The sequence below is a fragment of the Emericellopsis cladophorae genome, assembly GCF_022114955.1.
Source record: "Emericellopsis cladophorae strain MUM 19.33 chromosome Unknown NODE_15_length_399893_cov_118_242817, whole genome shotgun sequence".
In the NCBI taxonomy this organism is placed as follows: Eukaryota; Fungi; Ascomycota; class Sordariomycetes; order Hypocreales; family Bionectriaceae; genus Emericellopsis; species Emericellopsis cladophorae.
The window spans coordinates 302,163-316,947 of record NW_026250940.1 but is presented as its reverse complement, the minus strand read 5'-3'; the positions used below and the strand labels follow the sequence as shown (position 1 = coordinate 316,947).

Genomic DNA, 14,785 nt, shown 5'->3' with positions numbered 1-14,785 from the left:
GAGTGGACTCAGGGTCCATGCGCAGTGGAAGATGCAGATTCCAAACATCAGGGACAAGACCAACGCCACCACAAGTTGCATCATCGCCCAAACCAGACTAGCCTGAGGTTAGCTGAGTAAGACTAAGTCGAGGCCATCGGCTACAATCCCATCTGCTGGCATCCGTCGCTAGTCACTATGTTAAATTTCTATTGGTTTTTTGCGAACATTCTGGCTGTTGTGAAACAGCATGCTAATTTCCGATGATGAAGGTTGAATCTCATGTTCTCAACTGATCATTTTTACCATGAGCGCGTGTTCCGCCCACGAGGCAAACGAATGTTCAAAAGCCTGTCCTTCCCAGCAATATTCCATTCAGGGGCATAGGAGCATCTCGAATACACCGGAACAGATTATACTCCAAGCACCTCACCTAATAACTCAACTAAGAAGATTTTTGTTCCAAAGTCAACCGCGACAATGCTCGCTTGGGTCAGTCTACCGGGTAGGTACGGACTTCGCGTGGCTTCAAGTGGGATCCTGTCTGTCCACTGTGGATGATGTACGCTGGCCGGCAAAGCTCGTAAAGCTTTCCTTTCCTAACCTCGAAAAGTCTCTTCCCTACCGGCTCTCATCCCTGCGTGAATTGAGGGTATCGGGCATAATTTCCGACGCCTGCCCCTTACCGTAGAGCTTTGCCATGTGGGCTAAGCTGAAAGAATCTTGCAGCATCATACGCGGGAAGGATTCAACAAGATGACAAGAGGAGAAGCCATTCAGACGCCTTTGGCCAAGATACGTAAGACAGCATCATCGGGCTGGAGACCCCTCGTTGCTCGACGTCCGTTTGGGACCGGAGAGTGCCGCGGCCTAAAATAAATGTCAGCTTGCTCCCACCGTTATTCGATATGCGCTCAGCAACATTGGAAGCGTAGAGAGTGAAGAAATCCGTCAGGTTAATAGCCAAGCTGCGACATGAACTTAAGGCAGATCCAATCGCTCGGGTATATCCGCGCGCTCATGAAGAAAGAAAACCTTATTGAAGGCATTGTGGTTTCGGCCCAGTGGCCACCACTGTCCAGTCTCTCTATCACCATCGCTACCAGCACGTGCTCTCACTGGCGTCCGATGTGCGACATGAATCCTGCTCCACTCCCCTCAGCACCCTCTCTATTCGTATGCATCACGACTTTCTCCTGCCTACAGAATCGCCCACAGTAGCAGACCATGCAACTCGCGAGACTCGTCGCCGCGCTATTTCTCCTCGCGTCAGCCGACGCCGGCAGCAAACCCAAGGCCGCCATCCTCCTCTCCCAGGTTCAATCACTCACCCTCCGTGGTCATGGCGCGCAAACCACGCACCGGCGCGTGCCCTCTGCACCGCAGCTGAAATGTCTCTCCCACCCATCTCTCTGCGCCCTCGTCGAGCCACACCTCGATGTCATGCGCTGCCAGAACATGGGCTCGTCCTACGATGAGGCCAACGTCGAGTGGTCCTGCACCGCCACTCTACCGGATGAGGTCCGGCTGGGGAGTACAGACGTCATCTGCGAGGGCTACGCGAGCTCAGACGACGAGTATGTGCTCAAGGGCTCGTGTGGCGTGGAGTACCGCGTGGCCTTGACAGAGGCTGGTGAGGAGCGCTATCCAGACTTGGTAAACAAGATGCAGCAGGGAGTCACGGGGCCTAGCAATATGTTTGGCTATCTGTTCTGCCTCCTCTTTGTAGGCATCGTATGCTGGATGTTTTACAAGGCATGGACCAACACCAATCCCCGAATGGCCAACCGCATCAGGCGAAGACACGGCAGGGCCGGAGGACGTCTTGGAGGAGGAGGTGGAGGCTGGGGTGGTGATGACGATTATGGACCAGGCGGCGGCGGCGGGTTCGGCGCAGACAGCGACGCACCTCCTCCGTACCCGGGTTCGAGCAGCAGAAAGTCAGCGCCGAGTGGCCGACAGCAGCAGGGGGAAGGCTGGAGGCCTGGTTTCTGGACAGGTCTGGCCGCGGGAGGCGCCGCAGCTTATGCCGCGAGGGGATCCTCGTCTAGGAACAACAACAACAATAACAACAGGCGGCAAGGTGATGGCTTCTTCGGAGGCGGTGGCTCGTCGTCCTCCTACGCCTCTAGTTCCAGGAGTGGTCCCTCTGGGTCAGCACACGAAAGCACTGGGTTTGGAAGCACCAGCCGTCGGTAGGCAGGTAACACGGGCCATGTGAGTACTTGCAAAATCCTAGGACTTATTTGTAGCATTGAGGAAGTATGTAGTGCATGCAAATCGCGCGATATGCGAATCGATGACTGCAGCAGCTGTCACACGGTCAAGTCCATGCCAAGAATATCCAACACCGCCAACTCCGGACCCGCCAACCCTCTCCCATATTGTGTTACGCCGGTAGCAAAGCGCTTATATACAAGGCGACTCGGGCCTCAACACGGCCGTCGTCTACGCATGGTGGTACATGAAAAGTAAAGAGCTCTTCCTCTTTGAAGATGCGATCGCTGGCTTGGTCACCCCGGCATCAGTGACGTCTCGGCGCTATGCCCTCAGGGCTGACTGTCGGCAAAAGACGCGCAAAGGCTGATCGTGTGCACGAATACACGTCGTGGAACGGGTTATCAGATGTGAACTGCCATCACGTCCATCTTGTCAAATGCCCGTGAACAGGTTGGGCATTTGCGCATGCGGTTGCTGATTCGGCTCTCAATGCACCCGCTGCAGAAGAGATGTCCGCAAGTCTTCAAGGCCGTGTTCTTGAAATTTTGACGGCAAATGGAGCAAAGCGCAAACGTCTATATCGCCCGTTAGCATCATGTCGGGACATTCCTACCGCGAGTCGACTCACCCTTAGCATGTCCTCCTCTTCCGAAGAGTTGCTCAGTGCCTTGCTCTTCCAGCTGTCGCGGTCCTTCTGCATATTGTCGAGTCGCACCTTGAATTTCTCCACCTCGGCTTCTTGAGCCACGCTCCGCTCCCGAAAGGTCGCTGTGGAGGCGTCTTTGGATTTGACCATGCTCGTCAACTCTGCTACTTGTTTCGCGAGCGACTCGCTTCTGCGTGCGCTCTCCATGCCCGCCGTTTCGAGCCGCTTGTTCTCCGTGGTCAGGGCTGCGTTTGTTTGCTTTAAGTCGAACAATTGCTTCTCGAGGTTGTTGAGCAGTGTTCGGTTCTGTGACTCGACATCTTTCAGTTGCGCAATGATTTCCGCGCTCTTGCTGCTTTGTAGTCTCAGAGAGCGTATCTCGTTGTTCCTGGTATCGGCATCCTTGCGCGCGGCAAAGTATTTCTGATCGGCCTTGCTCTTCTCAGCAATGAGCAGCGCCACGCGCTCCTCTAGTGCGGCAAAGTCCATCACCTTCTTCTGTGCCAGATCCTTCATCTTCTTGTAGGCCTTTTCGATGGAAGGAAGCTCCTGGTTGATCGACTGGAAATCCAATTGCAGTTTCTTGTAACGCGTCCTCAGCTCCTCCTCAGACACGTCATCGACTTTATCGGCTCCTGACATGTCGGCATCCACGTTCTCCTTGAGGCGCGCATTCTCTGACTCCAAAGCGGATATGCGATCGTCTTTTGCGGCGGTGAGCTCTTTTAGTTGATCAAGCGCGGCCCGTTCTTGCTCCATATTCGCCTTGCGCTGTGTGCATTCCGCCATGTATTCGTCTCGTGACGATCGTACACGAGCCAGATCTTGGTCGCGTGCCACAATATCCGTCTCCAGATCTTGCGTTATTTGGTTGGCGTCAGCTTCAAGCTGCGTGCGAAAGGCTGACCGCTCAGCTTGTAGTTTCTCCGCCTCCTCGCGCAGTTGTCGGTTCGTGGCTTCGAGGTTGTTTACTCGGTTTATCAGCTCTTCGCTGTGTGCCTTAAATTGCTTGAAAACATCCGATCGGATGAAATCCTCGTCTGTCCAAGTGTCGCGCTTTGCTTTCAACGCCGTGTTCTCCTCTTGCGCGGCCTTGACTTCCGTCAAAAGACTCTCAATTTGCTCCTTGTGCTTCGTCGCCGCTGCGGTCGATTCTTCGTATTTGAGCAAGAGCTCGCTGGTGTTCCCATTGTTGACCTCTTTAGGATCTGCAACCTCTCCCGCCCCTGGAGCGGGTGTCGTCGCGTTTGCAAACGCCTGCTGTTCCAATTTCTGCACTTGTACGCTGCGCGCGCGATCCAGCTTTTTCTCTGCCTTGAAGTACCTTAAAGTTGCGACGTTGAGCTGTTCGGAGAGCTTATCTTTCTCACTATTCAAGCGATCAAGCTTCAATAAGAATTCCTTCTGGGAGGCTAGTAGCGCGTTGATCTTTGACTCCAGCTGCGCGGCCTCTGGAGATATTTCTGTGCGGCTCGTGGCCAATTTGTTGAGAAGGCTTTCAGCTTTCGTTTTGATGGTCTTGCCTTTGTCCTGAAGATGAGTCTGGAATTCCTGAAGATCTTTGAACGTCACACTAGACAAGTATGGGGGGCCTAGATAGATCAGTACGGGCTTTCGAGACCGGAAAGTGTGAAATCTATCGCATACCATCTTCGCTCGTTGCATCCGGAATCTGCGAGTTCGCGATGACTTCGAGTTCTTCCAAGACCTGTCGCTTGTCAATTCCACTCCGCCCGTAATCGGGTAGAGCTGACTCACCTGAAGCCACCACGCGTCGACAATGCGAATGTGGTCGTCATGGTGAACAGAGCGTTTGTGGAGTTCCTCAAGGCGTGATTCCGCTGTCGTAGCCCTGCGGCTGTATTCTTGCATCTGACGGTATATGGCTCCTTTGGCGTAAGCCTACACTGATGGTCAGCACGGGCCTCAAACTAACCAGAACGAACGAGGAGGACCGCAGAGAGAAAGGAATGAGGTTAAACGCGTGATTATGCCGGTCTAGCTGTGCTGCTGTGTGTTCGAAATTGAGCGAGTATGCCGACGCGCAACGCGCGGGTTTGCCCGCCACTGTTGGTGGCAGCGGGATAACGATGAGTGCTTGATGATAAGGGCGGTGGCTTGAGGTGGCAGTTGAAAAAGCGACGCACGATGACCGGCCAAATGGGCACGCGAAGGGATCATGCAACACGTACCTCAACCCAGCCTTCTTCTTTCATCTCAAAGGCATCGTCCTTGCCTTTGGAGCCATTGACTGCGACCCTCTTGCTGGGAGGCGCCAACTCATCAGCCGCGCTATTCGCGGGTCTCTTTCTGTCCTCCATCTTAGGGGCTTTCGAGGGTGCACGGGTGGTAGCAGAGGGCGTTGTGACAACAGGCATCAGATGGCGCGTGGCGAGCAGCGCAAGGAGCGGCTCGAAATGCAGTCCGCGTCAGGCCTTAGCGACAGCGAGACCTCCGAGCCTGGTCCCGTCCCAATGTACGATGCGCTGCGGGTCATGGGTTGGGGGTTGTCGCGATGGATGGAATGTTGTGTTGAATGGAGCACGTTATCCCCCGTGCCCCCCAAGGAGTTGAAATTTCGAGGTTGACCACGCTCGACGCACGTTAGCGCAGAGCCTCCGGGTATTCTCCGGGTGGGGGTACCATGGAAATCCCACTCTGTCCCACCTGCAGTTGAACGCCAGACAATTAATTCCTAACTTCCAATTCACAGTTCATCAATCACTCTTCCCTACGACCGCGCGCAGGACTTTCACGTGTCGACATGTGATCTATCGAGCATTGATACACTTCTATAGCCTCAATCATGAGTTCCATGTTCAAGAAACGCGGTGGGCCCGCCTTCAAGCCTAAGGTGCCTTCAGCGCGCGCACGTCCTGCTGCGCCTGCACTAGCCAAGGCAGCCGCCGCCCAAGTTGCCGCAGAGAAGATCGACGCGGAGGACGAGATTAGGGACTCTGTGGAAACTTTCCAGGCAGCAACCTCAGGCCAATCGACGCCGAGAGAAACGAGTACCGCTACGGAAAGCAGAGACCAAGCGACGAAATCGACCACTACCGACCGGCCACGGGTCGCGCAGCAGCATACACCCGATCCGTTGAGGCCCCAGGACACAGCATCGAGCAGCACACAAAAAGCAACTGTAGAAATTGCAGCAAGCATAGACCGAGCGGGCACGGAGGAAGCGACTGTTGCGCACAATGCACCGCCAACACTAGCTCCAGATAGCACACCCATGGAAGCACCAGCAAGGGTTTCATCAAGACTATCACACTCGATCAGTAGACCTGCGGCCGGTCCGACATCGGAAAACCATGCTCAAGACATTGACGGGGTGAACAACGCGCCAGAGCAGGAGCCAGAGCAAGATGAACTCCCTGCAGTGGCAGATCTTGCAACGGTAAAACCAACTCCAAAACCCAGACCTAGACCCAGAGCACCTGTGCGCCCCAAAGGCAGCAAGGCTACTGTGGCAGTAGAGGACCCCACGACGGCCTCGACAGCGGAAGACGCCCCGGCCGCTCGTCCAGCGAAGCGCCCACGGGCGACCCCGCGGCGGCCTTCTGATGCAGCAGCAGCCGTTGATCAGGACGGGGCGACAGGCGAGGAGGAGAGTGAGTCGGCCGTGCAAGATGAGTCCGAGTCCGCGCCTAAGCGACCACGGAAACGAGCCGCGCCTAAGAATCCACGAAAACCGAGACAACGTTCCGCCACGCCCGAAGATGCAGAAGAGCAAACGGTGGACTTGCAGAACCTCAAGATGGCAGACTTAACGCAAGATCTCCGGATTGGCAAAAAGTTCAGTCGGCATGACGAACTGCGCGAGCGGGAAAGGCAGGCCAAACTCAGGCGGAAACGGGGGGAGAGCGTGGCGGACGATGAGTCGGCGGCCAAGAATTCGCCTGGTCCGTCCAACGAAGGTGCCTCGCCTGCGGCGGCGGCGGGGACACCTGCTGCTACTGCTGCTGCTGCTAATGGGGAGCCCTCGCAAGCGCCTGCGGCAGGCCCTCAGTTCCGTATCGTGGATGGCCAAATTGTCGTGGACCAGTCGTCCCTCGTCATGGACCGTCACGCTCGGGCAGCCGCCAATGCAGAGGACATGGAAGCCATTGAAGAGAACGACTTTACGCGCCTTATCACGTCAAACTCGTTCATGAATACCTCCAAGCTCAAGGGTCCCAACATCTGGACCGCCGAGGAGACAGAGCTGTTCTACCGGGCACTGGGCATGTTCGGGACCGACTTTGAAATGATTTCGAAAATGTTCCCTGGCAAGCAGCGCCGGCACGTCAAGCTCAAATTCAACCGCGAGGAGCGGCACAATCCCAGTTTGATCGACTCGGCGCTCATTGGGGAGAAGTCTGTCAAGATGGACATTGACGAGTACAAGACCATGACCAGCACCGAGTTTGAGTCCATTGAGAGCATCGAGGCCGAGCACAAGAAGGCCGAGGAGGAGTTTGAGGCCGAGCGACAACGTGTCCTGGACGAGCAGGCCGAGGTCATGCGGAAGAAGCGTGAGCAGCTCTTTGCCGATGATGACGGGAATCCAGCGGGCGAGGGCGAGAATGCCGAGCTCCACGGCAAAAAGAAGAAGAAGAAAAAGAGCAAGAAGCAGCAGGCTGAGGAGGCTGGTCTCTACGGCGAAGAAGAGATCATTGAGTGAGGTGTTTCTACGGTTGGACAGGGGGTTATGGCGTTTCCCAGTGAGATTTACTAGATACCCGGCAAAAGGCCTTTCTGGTCAGGTAGAGGGCAGGCTTGCTTGATTGGACATTGATTCTTAAAAATTCACCTTCTCATTTTCCGGGATGACATCCATACTTGTAATCATTTCACCGGATGCCTTCCAGCGCTATTCGTTTCCGCTAGTTGCTGTGTCCATTTCCGACCGACGATAGACCACATTTTACCTCAACGCCCAAAGCCTACCTTAAGCCTCCATCATAGTCTCGTTAACTTGGTATCACCGCGGCCACTACGCGCTTCTCCGCGCTTATCGCTGGGTAGGAGGTTGATCGTCGTCGTCTTCAGGCTGGTCAAAGAGGAAATTGGCCGCTAGCTCTTCATTCTTGTCACAAGCAAAGTAGGCCTGGATGGCCGATTCTTGATCAAATCCGAGACGACATAGCTGGCACTGTTAGCTAGGCAGCTGTCGCTGGGTGAATGCACTTACTCGCTCAATTGCGTCGCGCTCTTCTTCGGAGACGGGAATGGTCTGCGCACCGGGGGGCAGGGGCACGTCGTCCGCGCCCGCGTCCTCACTCAAAAGCTGGAGGAACTGGTCCGGGTGAGATGCTATCAGCTGGGCAAGTTGAGGGTTGCCAGCGCTGAGCTGTTGCAAAATAGGCTCCAGCATCTGGGGCTGCTGTTGGACGACTTGGCGAAGCTGCTGGAACTGAGCGTTGTTGCGCAAAAAGTCCAGGTTCCCGAGGTCCCCGCCTTGACCACCAGCAGCAGCCGCAGCAGCGGCGGCGGCCGCAGCTGCCTGGTTGCCGCCACCCGATCGAGCACCACCGCCTTGCTGAGCTGCCAAGTCGAATAGGTTGACCGAGCCGTCATCGTCGGTGCCGCCCTGTTGTTCAGTAACCGCCGGGGCTGGGTCAGCCGCTTGCTGCTGCTGCTGCTGCTGCTGTTGTTGCTGACGCTGCTGCTGTTCTTGCTGGATGTTGTCGGGGATGCCCTGCGCGGTATCAGCATGATTGCACTATCCTTGTGAGACACAAGGAACCTACGGTTAGAAGATATTCGACGGCACGGTCGGGGTTGTTAAAGGCGGCACGCATTGCCGCCTCAATCTGAGCACGCTCGAAACCCATGGCCTCCATGTTCGCGATGGCCTCGGTTCTAGCGCTCCCCATGGCCAGACCAGAAGTATCGGAGCTGGCGGGGGCCTCGGCCGATCGGTTGGGTGTGGGAGTCGCAGAGACGGCGGCGGCAGCGCTGGAAGGTGCCTGTGCCGGGGCAGCAGGCGCGGCTGGTGTCGAAGTTGAGGGCTGAGCCGGTGTGGCAGGAGGAGCTGCGGCAGGCTTTTCTTGTTTGGGCTTGTTATAAGAGTCAGCTTTAGACGTGCGACAAGAGCCGCGGGCATGAGCGTACCTTGTTTACCATGCAGACCACATAGCCCTTCTCCTCAATGTTGTAAGATCCGATGGTCTCGTCATCCTTCAAAATCTTGCCTGCGCTCCGTCAGTTTACCTTTCAAGCTAATGGTAGATTAAAGGGATCCACGGACCGGAATAGATGAGCTTCTGCGACTTGGGATCCCAGCCTTTCTCTGTCTCGACCTTCTGCTTCAAGGCACTAATCTGTTGGGACCGCAGTCAGTGGCGGGGTTAATACCACAAGCGGCGGTTGTCTGCCGTACCGTTTCGCTCGGTTCAGCCTCGAGCGTGAACTTTTGCTGCTTCAGATCCTTCGCGAGGCGTCAGCTTGGATAGCTCCCATGATGAGAGCTTGCATTGCCGAGCGCAAGCAGGGCCGCGGTGGCGATGTGAGTTTGATGACGTACCTTGAATGTGATCTTCATGATAGCGACGGATAGCAGCTACGGATAATGTCGCGGTGCTGTTGAATGATATTGTGTCCTTTGCTTGAGGATGCCACAAGAGGGACGAGGTGCGTTGAATAAAAGCTGAAGATGACGAGGTCAAGGTTCAGCCTAGACTAGAAAACAAGTGCCTTGTGGTTTTAGGCAGGTTGGCGCAACTTTGGAGCAACTCACTGGTTTAGACCTTGGAGTCATTGAACCCCGCCTGCTGTTTAGTTCATGCATCTGCCCTTGTGGAACCCTAAGCGAATCTTCAATCAGTAAGTACGGGTACCTAATGTACTAGTAGTACCTCAGTCAGGACTCAGCTACCTAGGAACAGCGCAAAATCCATTCATGATTCAACTATAGCCAAAATCGAGGAGCTTCTGGGATTTTTGTTACTTTTGTTGGCTACGTATAATGATTCGTGGCTAGCTTATGAAGTACCTCAGATATCCATCCATGACTCCCAGCCTACAGGTCAATTAATATTAAATACAAGGCTGCAACTTGGAACACCGCTCACGAAGCTCGGCCGCCTTAGATCGGCATGCGTGCTGAGTCATCAGAACGCATACAACAAAAAAGCGCTCTCGTTGTTGTGTTCGGAAGAGCTGGATCCATCATGTCCACACATCATGTCCGCATAGTATGCTGAGGTGACGACCTCGGTGCGTCCATTCATGCATCACCCACAGCATGCCGGATGTTGCTGCCCCCAACAGCCTATGAACCACGGTTTCCTCAAGGTTACTGTCACTCAGCTTGACTTTGGCGCAGCGGGTGCGACCCTCCTAGGCAGAGGCGACGCGCTGCCTGCTTCGTGATTACTGGCTCACCATGCATACCCGGGCGGTCGGCGGCCCGTCTTGCATGAGACAATGGTGATGAATGTTGGTGGCATACAAGCTCAAGGCAACCGCCCCGGGGTCATCTCGCGGCTCTGCCTATCTGTCCGAGTAGTGCTATGTCAGCGGCCTCTCGGTCTCCTGTCACAGCGCCTGACAGTCCATGGTGGTTGCCCATATGCAAGTAAGCATGTACCTCGTCACCAACACCCCTCCTACTGTACAAGGTTCATGCAACATCCCACGGCTAGGACGAGGTTCGGGAAAAGCCCCCGAAGGGCATGGATCCCCTCGTGCCTTTCTCCAGAGCTTAAAGCCAGCTACGTAGCTCCTGTTTCTATGTCCGGGCTCCGCAGGAAGTCTCTCGTTTGGTCGCGTCATGTTCAACACCTGGAAGCAAGACAGCAACTCCTATGTCGTGCTGCCCACAGGACCGCCGTTTGAACGTCCACCAAACGGAAGGTCTCGGCGATCCTCGTGCAACCCTTGTCGCACCAGAAAGGTGAGGACGCGCCTTTGAATCCGCAGGCCACCCTTATTTATCGTACGCGCTCGGCTTTCCGGAACTTGTGCTGATATTGGCTGCGCCTAGATCCGGTGTAGCAGCGAGCTCGCCGGCTGCCGCAACTGTCGAAAACGAAGTTTGACCTGCCAGTATGGGTGCGAGGACGATGATGGGCTTGTCATTGGGTCTGTGAAAGGGCGGCGGCGACTAAGCCGAACATCTCGATCAAGTGTGGTCATGCCGTCTCCTCACACGCGCAAGGACATTCCCGATGACGCTTCTCCGGACAAGCTGGACAGTCCCCAGGCTAAGGCCTGCCCTACGGGAACAACTTGGCCTATGCTCGAACCAGCAGCTGGCAGCCCGAATAGTCCTCAGTCGGCTCTTCCCAACACCGCTGGCATCAGTCCGCAGCCCGACACGTCTCTGAACACCACCGTCGCAATACCTGACCTCACCGGCACCCCTGAACAAATATGGAGGATTGAGGATTACATGGCGCAAACAACCTCCGGACAGTCCAGGGACACCTCGGGGAGCCATCAATATCAAATCGATCGCTCTCCTTCCCATAATGTCTCGCCTGCCTCCAGGGCCATCACAGGTTCAGAGGCGGCATTTTTTGGAGCCGATACAGCCCAAGGCACCAGGCCTGTCGTCGACCACAGCAGTCCTTTCTGCTGTCTGTGTCTGACCTCGCCTCTGGAGGCATGGGAGGGTCTTGTCATCGACATCTCGTCCAAGGAGGCCATGACGGATGATTTCGTGCAATGTCAAACGACAGCCATGGCGAGCTGCGAGGCGCTGGTGCACTGCCATGGGTGTTCGTGGCGGTCGCAAAATGTCATGCTACTTATAAACATGTGCGCGAAGCTCCTCGAAAGCCTGAAGATGCAAGATGGTGAGTTTTCAGCCCATCTCCGACCCAGGGAGCGGATGGTTGGCAATGACACGGACTCTGAAGAGGACGGGGATCACATGCCACGCAGACTATGGAAGGCACGCATGCGGCGGCTGGGCCGCTTGATAGCTGAAGTTGGAGATTTGCTAGAGGGGGAGCAGTGGACGGCGCACAGTTGCTTGCTTCAGAACGTGCAGGTGGGATTCACAGGCGTCATGTTCGGCTGGCACTGGCACAGTCCCAGTGCTCACTACGTTACTCTAACGTGCCCACCCCGCACCTGACGTAGGTCGAGTAGGCCGGTCAACGGCAGGCTGCAGGTAAATAGTGAATACCTCAGAATAGGGGTCGCCGGGACAGCCTGCACTTGCATCAATGGATGAACAATGGACATTCGTGCGAGTGAACACAGCTCGGAATTGTTCACTCATGTACGCCTGCCTATAATTAGCGCTGCGTCTACCAATCGTGGTCGAGTCCTTTTACACCGAGCCGAAATCTGGCGTCGCATCCGTCTGCAGCTGAGCTCTGGGCCAGCTCGCCAAAAGCAAGCACGCCGTCAATACTTTGCCTGATCAGCCACTTCCCCCACGCAGACACGTCTTGCCAACACAGCGTAGCATTGCACCGACGTTTTCATTGCAACGGTCAAGGTGCTTTGTGCAATCCCGATTACGACGTCTTTCTGGTAGGATACTGTGTCATTGGAACTGTGCATGGCATTTCGTCAGCAGTTGCAAGCTCTAGTCTCTCCTGGGCTGGAAGAGTGAACTGATCAGCTCGAAGAAGACATCGCAGTATGCTCTTTACACACGTCGATAAGGAGCACGACGAGTCTGTGTGGGATCAAAGTCACAGGCAAGAAGAGAAACAGTCTTTTCACCAGACTACTCCACGCACAGACCGGAAGGCTGCCTTTTTAAGACTTACAGTGAGACTTGCATGACCAGAACGCCGATATATTGACAACTTGTCATTTCGGAACATTGCCATTTGTAGAGAAAGCGAACCAACATGGGGTGCGATCGCTGTCCTCTTAAAAGGGCGGTCCTCCTAGGAGGATCTCGACGTTGCTTCATCTCACCCGCCGTCCAAAGCGCAGTTTACCTTAACCACGCCTTTCATCATCCACCGTTCCACGCATGGCCATGTTCAGCCCTAGCCTCATCTTGCAGAGCTGGCCAGCCATGGCCCCCTGGACCAAGGCCGCCCATCTTTTGGTCCTGGCTTTGGCAGGGCTCATAACCTATAGCCTCTGCCTCGTGTTTTACCGTCTCTTTCTACACCCACTCAGAAACGTGCCGGGTCCCAAGTTGGCGGCGGCAACAAGTTGGTATGAGTTCTACGAGGATGTCATCCTTGACGGGCACTACCTCAAGGAGTATCCTCGACTACATGCCCAATACGGTTCGGGACTCTGCTTTCTTTTGTTTATCTCCAAGGTCACACGGACATTTTTTCTGACGAGATCTCGGGTGGTCAGGTCCTATTGTCCGCATGAGTCCAAACAGAGTTCACGTCAATGACGTGGAGTTTTATCACTTGTAAGTTGGGCACAATGAAAACCCCAAGGGGCACATGTCACGGTCACTCATACATCTGAACAAGGGTCTTTTCTACAGGAACCAAGTTTTCCAAAGAGCCAGCCTTATCCAAGGTTGCAGGCGACCTCGACGCACTACCGTTCGTTCTGGACCCCCCGGCGCATAAGGCTCGCCGCGCCATCATCAGTCCCATGTTCTCTCCCGCTTCCATGAGACAGTTCTCGCCGAGCCTCCTCCAAATCATCAAGGCTGCCTTGGGAAAGGTGGAAGAAGCATATGAGTCGGGGCTTCCCTTGCGCCTAAACAGGTTGGAGTCCAACTTTTCGGTACAGCCATGCAGTGATCTGTTTCTACTCTATCTCACGAGTGTATATACTGACGCGTGGGCTTTGTGCAGATGGATATTATGATGAAGTTGTGTTTCGGCAAGGACATGAACTGCATCCAAGGGTCAGAAGAGACCTCCGCCTTGGTCGACTCGCTGGTCTCTCTGACCGGCAACTTTGCTCTCATGAAGCACTTCCCTATCCTGGGCACTACATTGCAGTCGTTCCCCAACCCGGTCATGGCACGCTTGGCCCCAGGCTTTGTGGAGTTTCGCAGTGTGAGCAGGTCCCGAGACCACATCATATGCCTTGTCACGACTAACAGTCCCCCCTTTCAATAGAAATGTGCCGAGTGGGTCACCGAGGTCCGTCAGAGACAGCAGGAGAAGGGCATCTTCTCCGATGAGACTGGTCGCCAGACCGTCTTCGACGCCATCCTCGAAGCCGAGCCGCACCGCAGCACCAAGAGCCTGGTGGACGAGACGTTTTCCCTCGTCATCGCCGGTACCGAGACCACGGTGACGACCATCACCTTTGGCGTGTGGTGCATCCTGAAGAACCCCGATATCCAAAGAAGGCTGCTAGACGAACTCAGCGAGGTGGAAACAAATGAGGATGGGTTGATGGAATACCAAAACCTGGCCAACTTGCCCTATCTGGTCAGTCGAACACCAAGCCCAAAGCGCCAGCCAGTCTATGATAGCACATTTCTGACAATTACAGACTGCTGTTATCACTGAGACCCTACGCATATCGTCTGCGGCGTCCGGCATTCTAACGCGCGTTGTGCCGGCCGGGGGAACCACATACGGCAAACACTTCCTCCCGGAAGGGGTACGTACTGACCTGCTCTTCAAATGCACCTGGCACAGAGATAGTATTGCGCTAATACTGTATGCTTTTCTTCGCAGACCTCCGTCTCGACGGCACAGCGCATGATACATCACAACCCTAACCTCTACCCCGAGCCCGACGTCTTCAACCCCGAGAGATGGCTAGGCGACGACGCGGCGACGTACAAGAAGAACCTGGTCCCGTTCAGCAAGGGTCCACGGGTGTGTCCCGGCATGAATCTCTCCTACATGGAGGCCTATGTCTTCCTCGCAAACCTCTTTCGACGCTTCGATATGCGCTTGGAGGACGCAGAGCAAGACACGCTCCGCTGGAGGGATTATACCACCCTTCGTCTGGACGATGATGTGAAGATCCTGGTCAATGGTCTCAGGTAAACCTGAAAACTGCTGTACTGAGCCTTTTGGGACATTATGTACTGCCCTGTCAGGC

General features: G+C 55.2%; 6 protein-coding genes across 6 annotated transcripts; 4 read left to right on the top strand and 2 right to left on the bottom strand.

Annotated features, from left to right (window-relative positions):
- Positions 1-1,206: 1,206 nt before the first annotated feature.
- J7T54_002448 (Store-operated calcium entry-associated regulatory factor-like protein) lies at positions 1,207-2,178 on the top strand (the record flags this gene model as incomplete). Its single annotated transcript, XM_051505629.1, has 1 exon — positions 1,207-2,178. The coding sequence occupies one exon, from the start codon at positions 1,207-1,209 to the stop codon at positions 2,176-2,178; it is 972 nt and encodes a 323-aa protein (XP_051363067.1).
- A 422-nt stretch (positions 2,179-2,600) lies between these two features.
- J7T54_002447 (E3 ubiquitin-protein ligase-like protein) lies at positions 2,601-5,166 on the bottom strand (the record flags this gene model as incomplete). The annotated part of the gene is made up of 5 exons (XM_051505628.1): positions 2,601-2,774; positions 2,828-4,437; positions 4,493-4,553; positions 4,604-4,747; positions 5,038-5,166. The coding sequence occupies 5 exons, from the start codon at positions 5,164-5,166 to the stop codon at positions 2,601-2,603; spliced, it is 2,118 nt and encodes a 705-aa protein (XP_051363066.1).
- Positions 5,167-5,651: 485 nt separating this feature from the next.
- On the top strand, positions 5,652-7,511 carry J7T54_002446 (transcription factor tfiiib component; the record flags this gene model as incomplete). The annotated part of the gene is made up of 1 exon (XM_051505627.1): positions 5,652-7,511. One exon carries the CDS (start codon positions 5,652-5,654, stop codon positions 7,509-7,511), a length of 1,860 nt encoding a protein of 619 aa, XP_051363065.1.
- A 330-nt stretch (positions 7,512-7,841) lies between these two features.
- Positions 7,842-9,374, bottom strand: J7T54_002445 (uncharacterized protein; the record flags this gene model as incomplete). Its single annotated transcript, XM_051505626.1, has 7 exons — positions 7,842-7,976; positions 8,022-8,528; positions 8,581-8,889; positions 8,945-9,024; positions 9,081-9,153; positions 9,213-9,260; positions 9,357-9,374. The coding sequence occupies 7 exons, from the start codon at positions 9,372-9,374 to the stop codon at positions 7,842-7,844; spliced, it is 1,170 nt and encodes a 389-aa protein (XP_051363064.1).
- Positions 9,375-10,967: 1,593 nt separating this feature from the next.
- Positions 10,968-11,915, top strand: J7T54_002444 (uncharacterized protein; the record flags this gene model as incomplete). Its single annotated transcript, XM_051505625.1, has 1 exon — positions 10,968-11,915. The coding sequence occupies one exon, from the start codon at positions 10,968-10,970 to the stop codon at positions 11,913-11,915; it is 948 nt and encodes a 315-aa protein (XP_051363063.1).
- An 858-nt stretch (positions 11,916-12,773) lies between these two features.
- J7T54_002443 (calcineurin-dependent) lies at positions 12,774-14,730 on the top strand (the record flags this gene model as incomplete). The annotated part of the gene is made up of 7 exons (XM_051505623.1): positions 12,774-13,038; positions 13,115-13,175; positions 13,240-13,501; positions 13,573-13,779; positions 13,843-14,160; positions 14,225-14,335; positions 14,413-14,730. The coding sequence occupies 7 exons, from the start codon at positions 12,774-12,776 to the stop codon at positions 14,728-14,730; spliced, it is 1,542 nt and encodes a 513-aa protein (XP_051363062.1).
- Between the last annotated feature and the right edge of the window lie 55 nt (positions 14,731-14,785).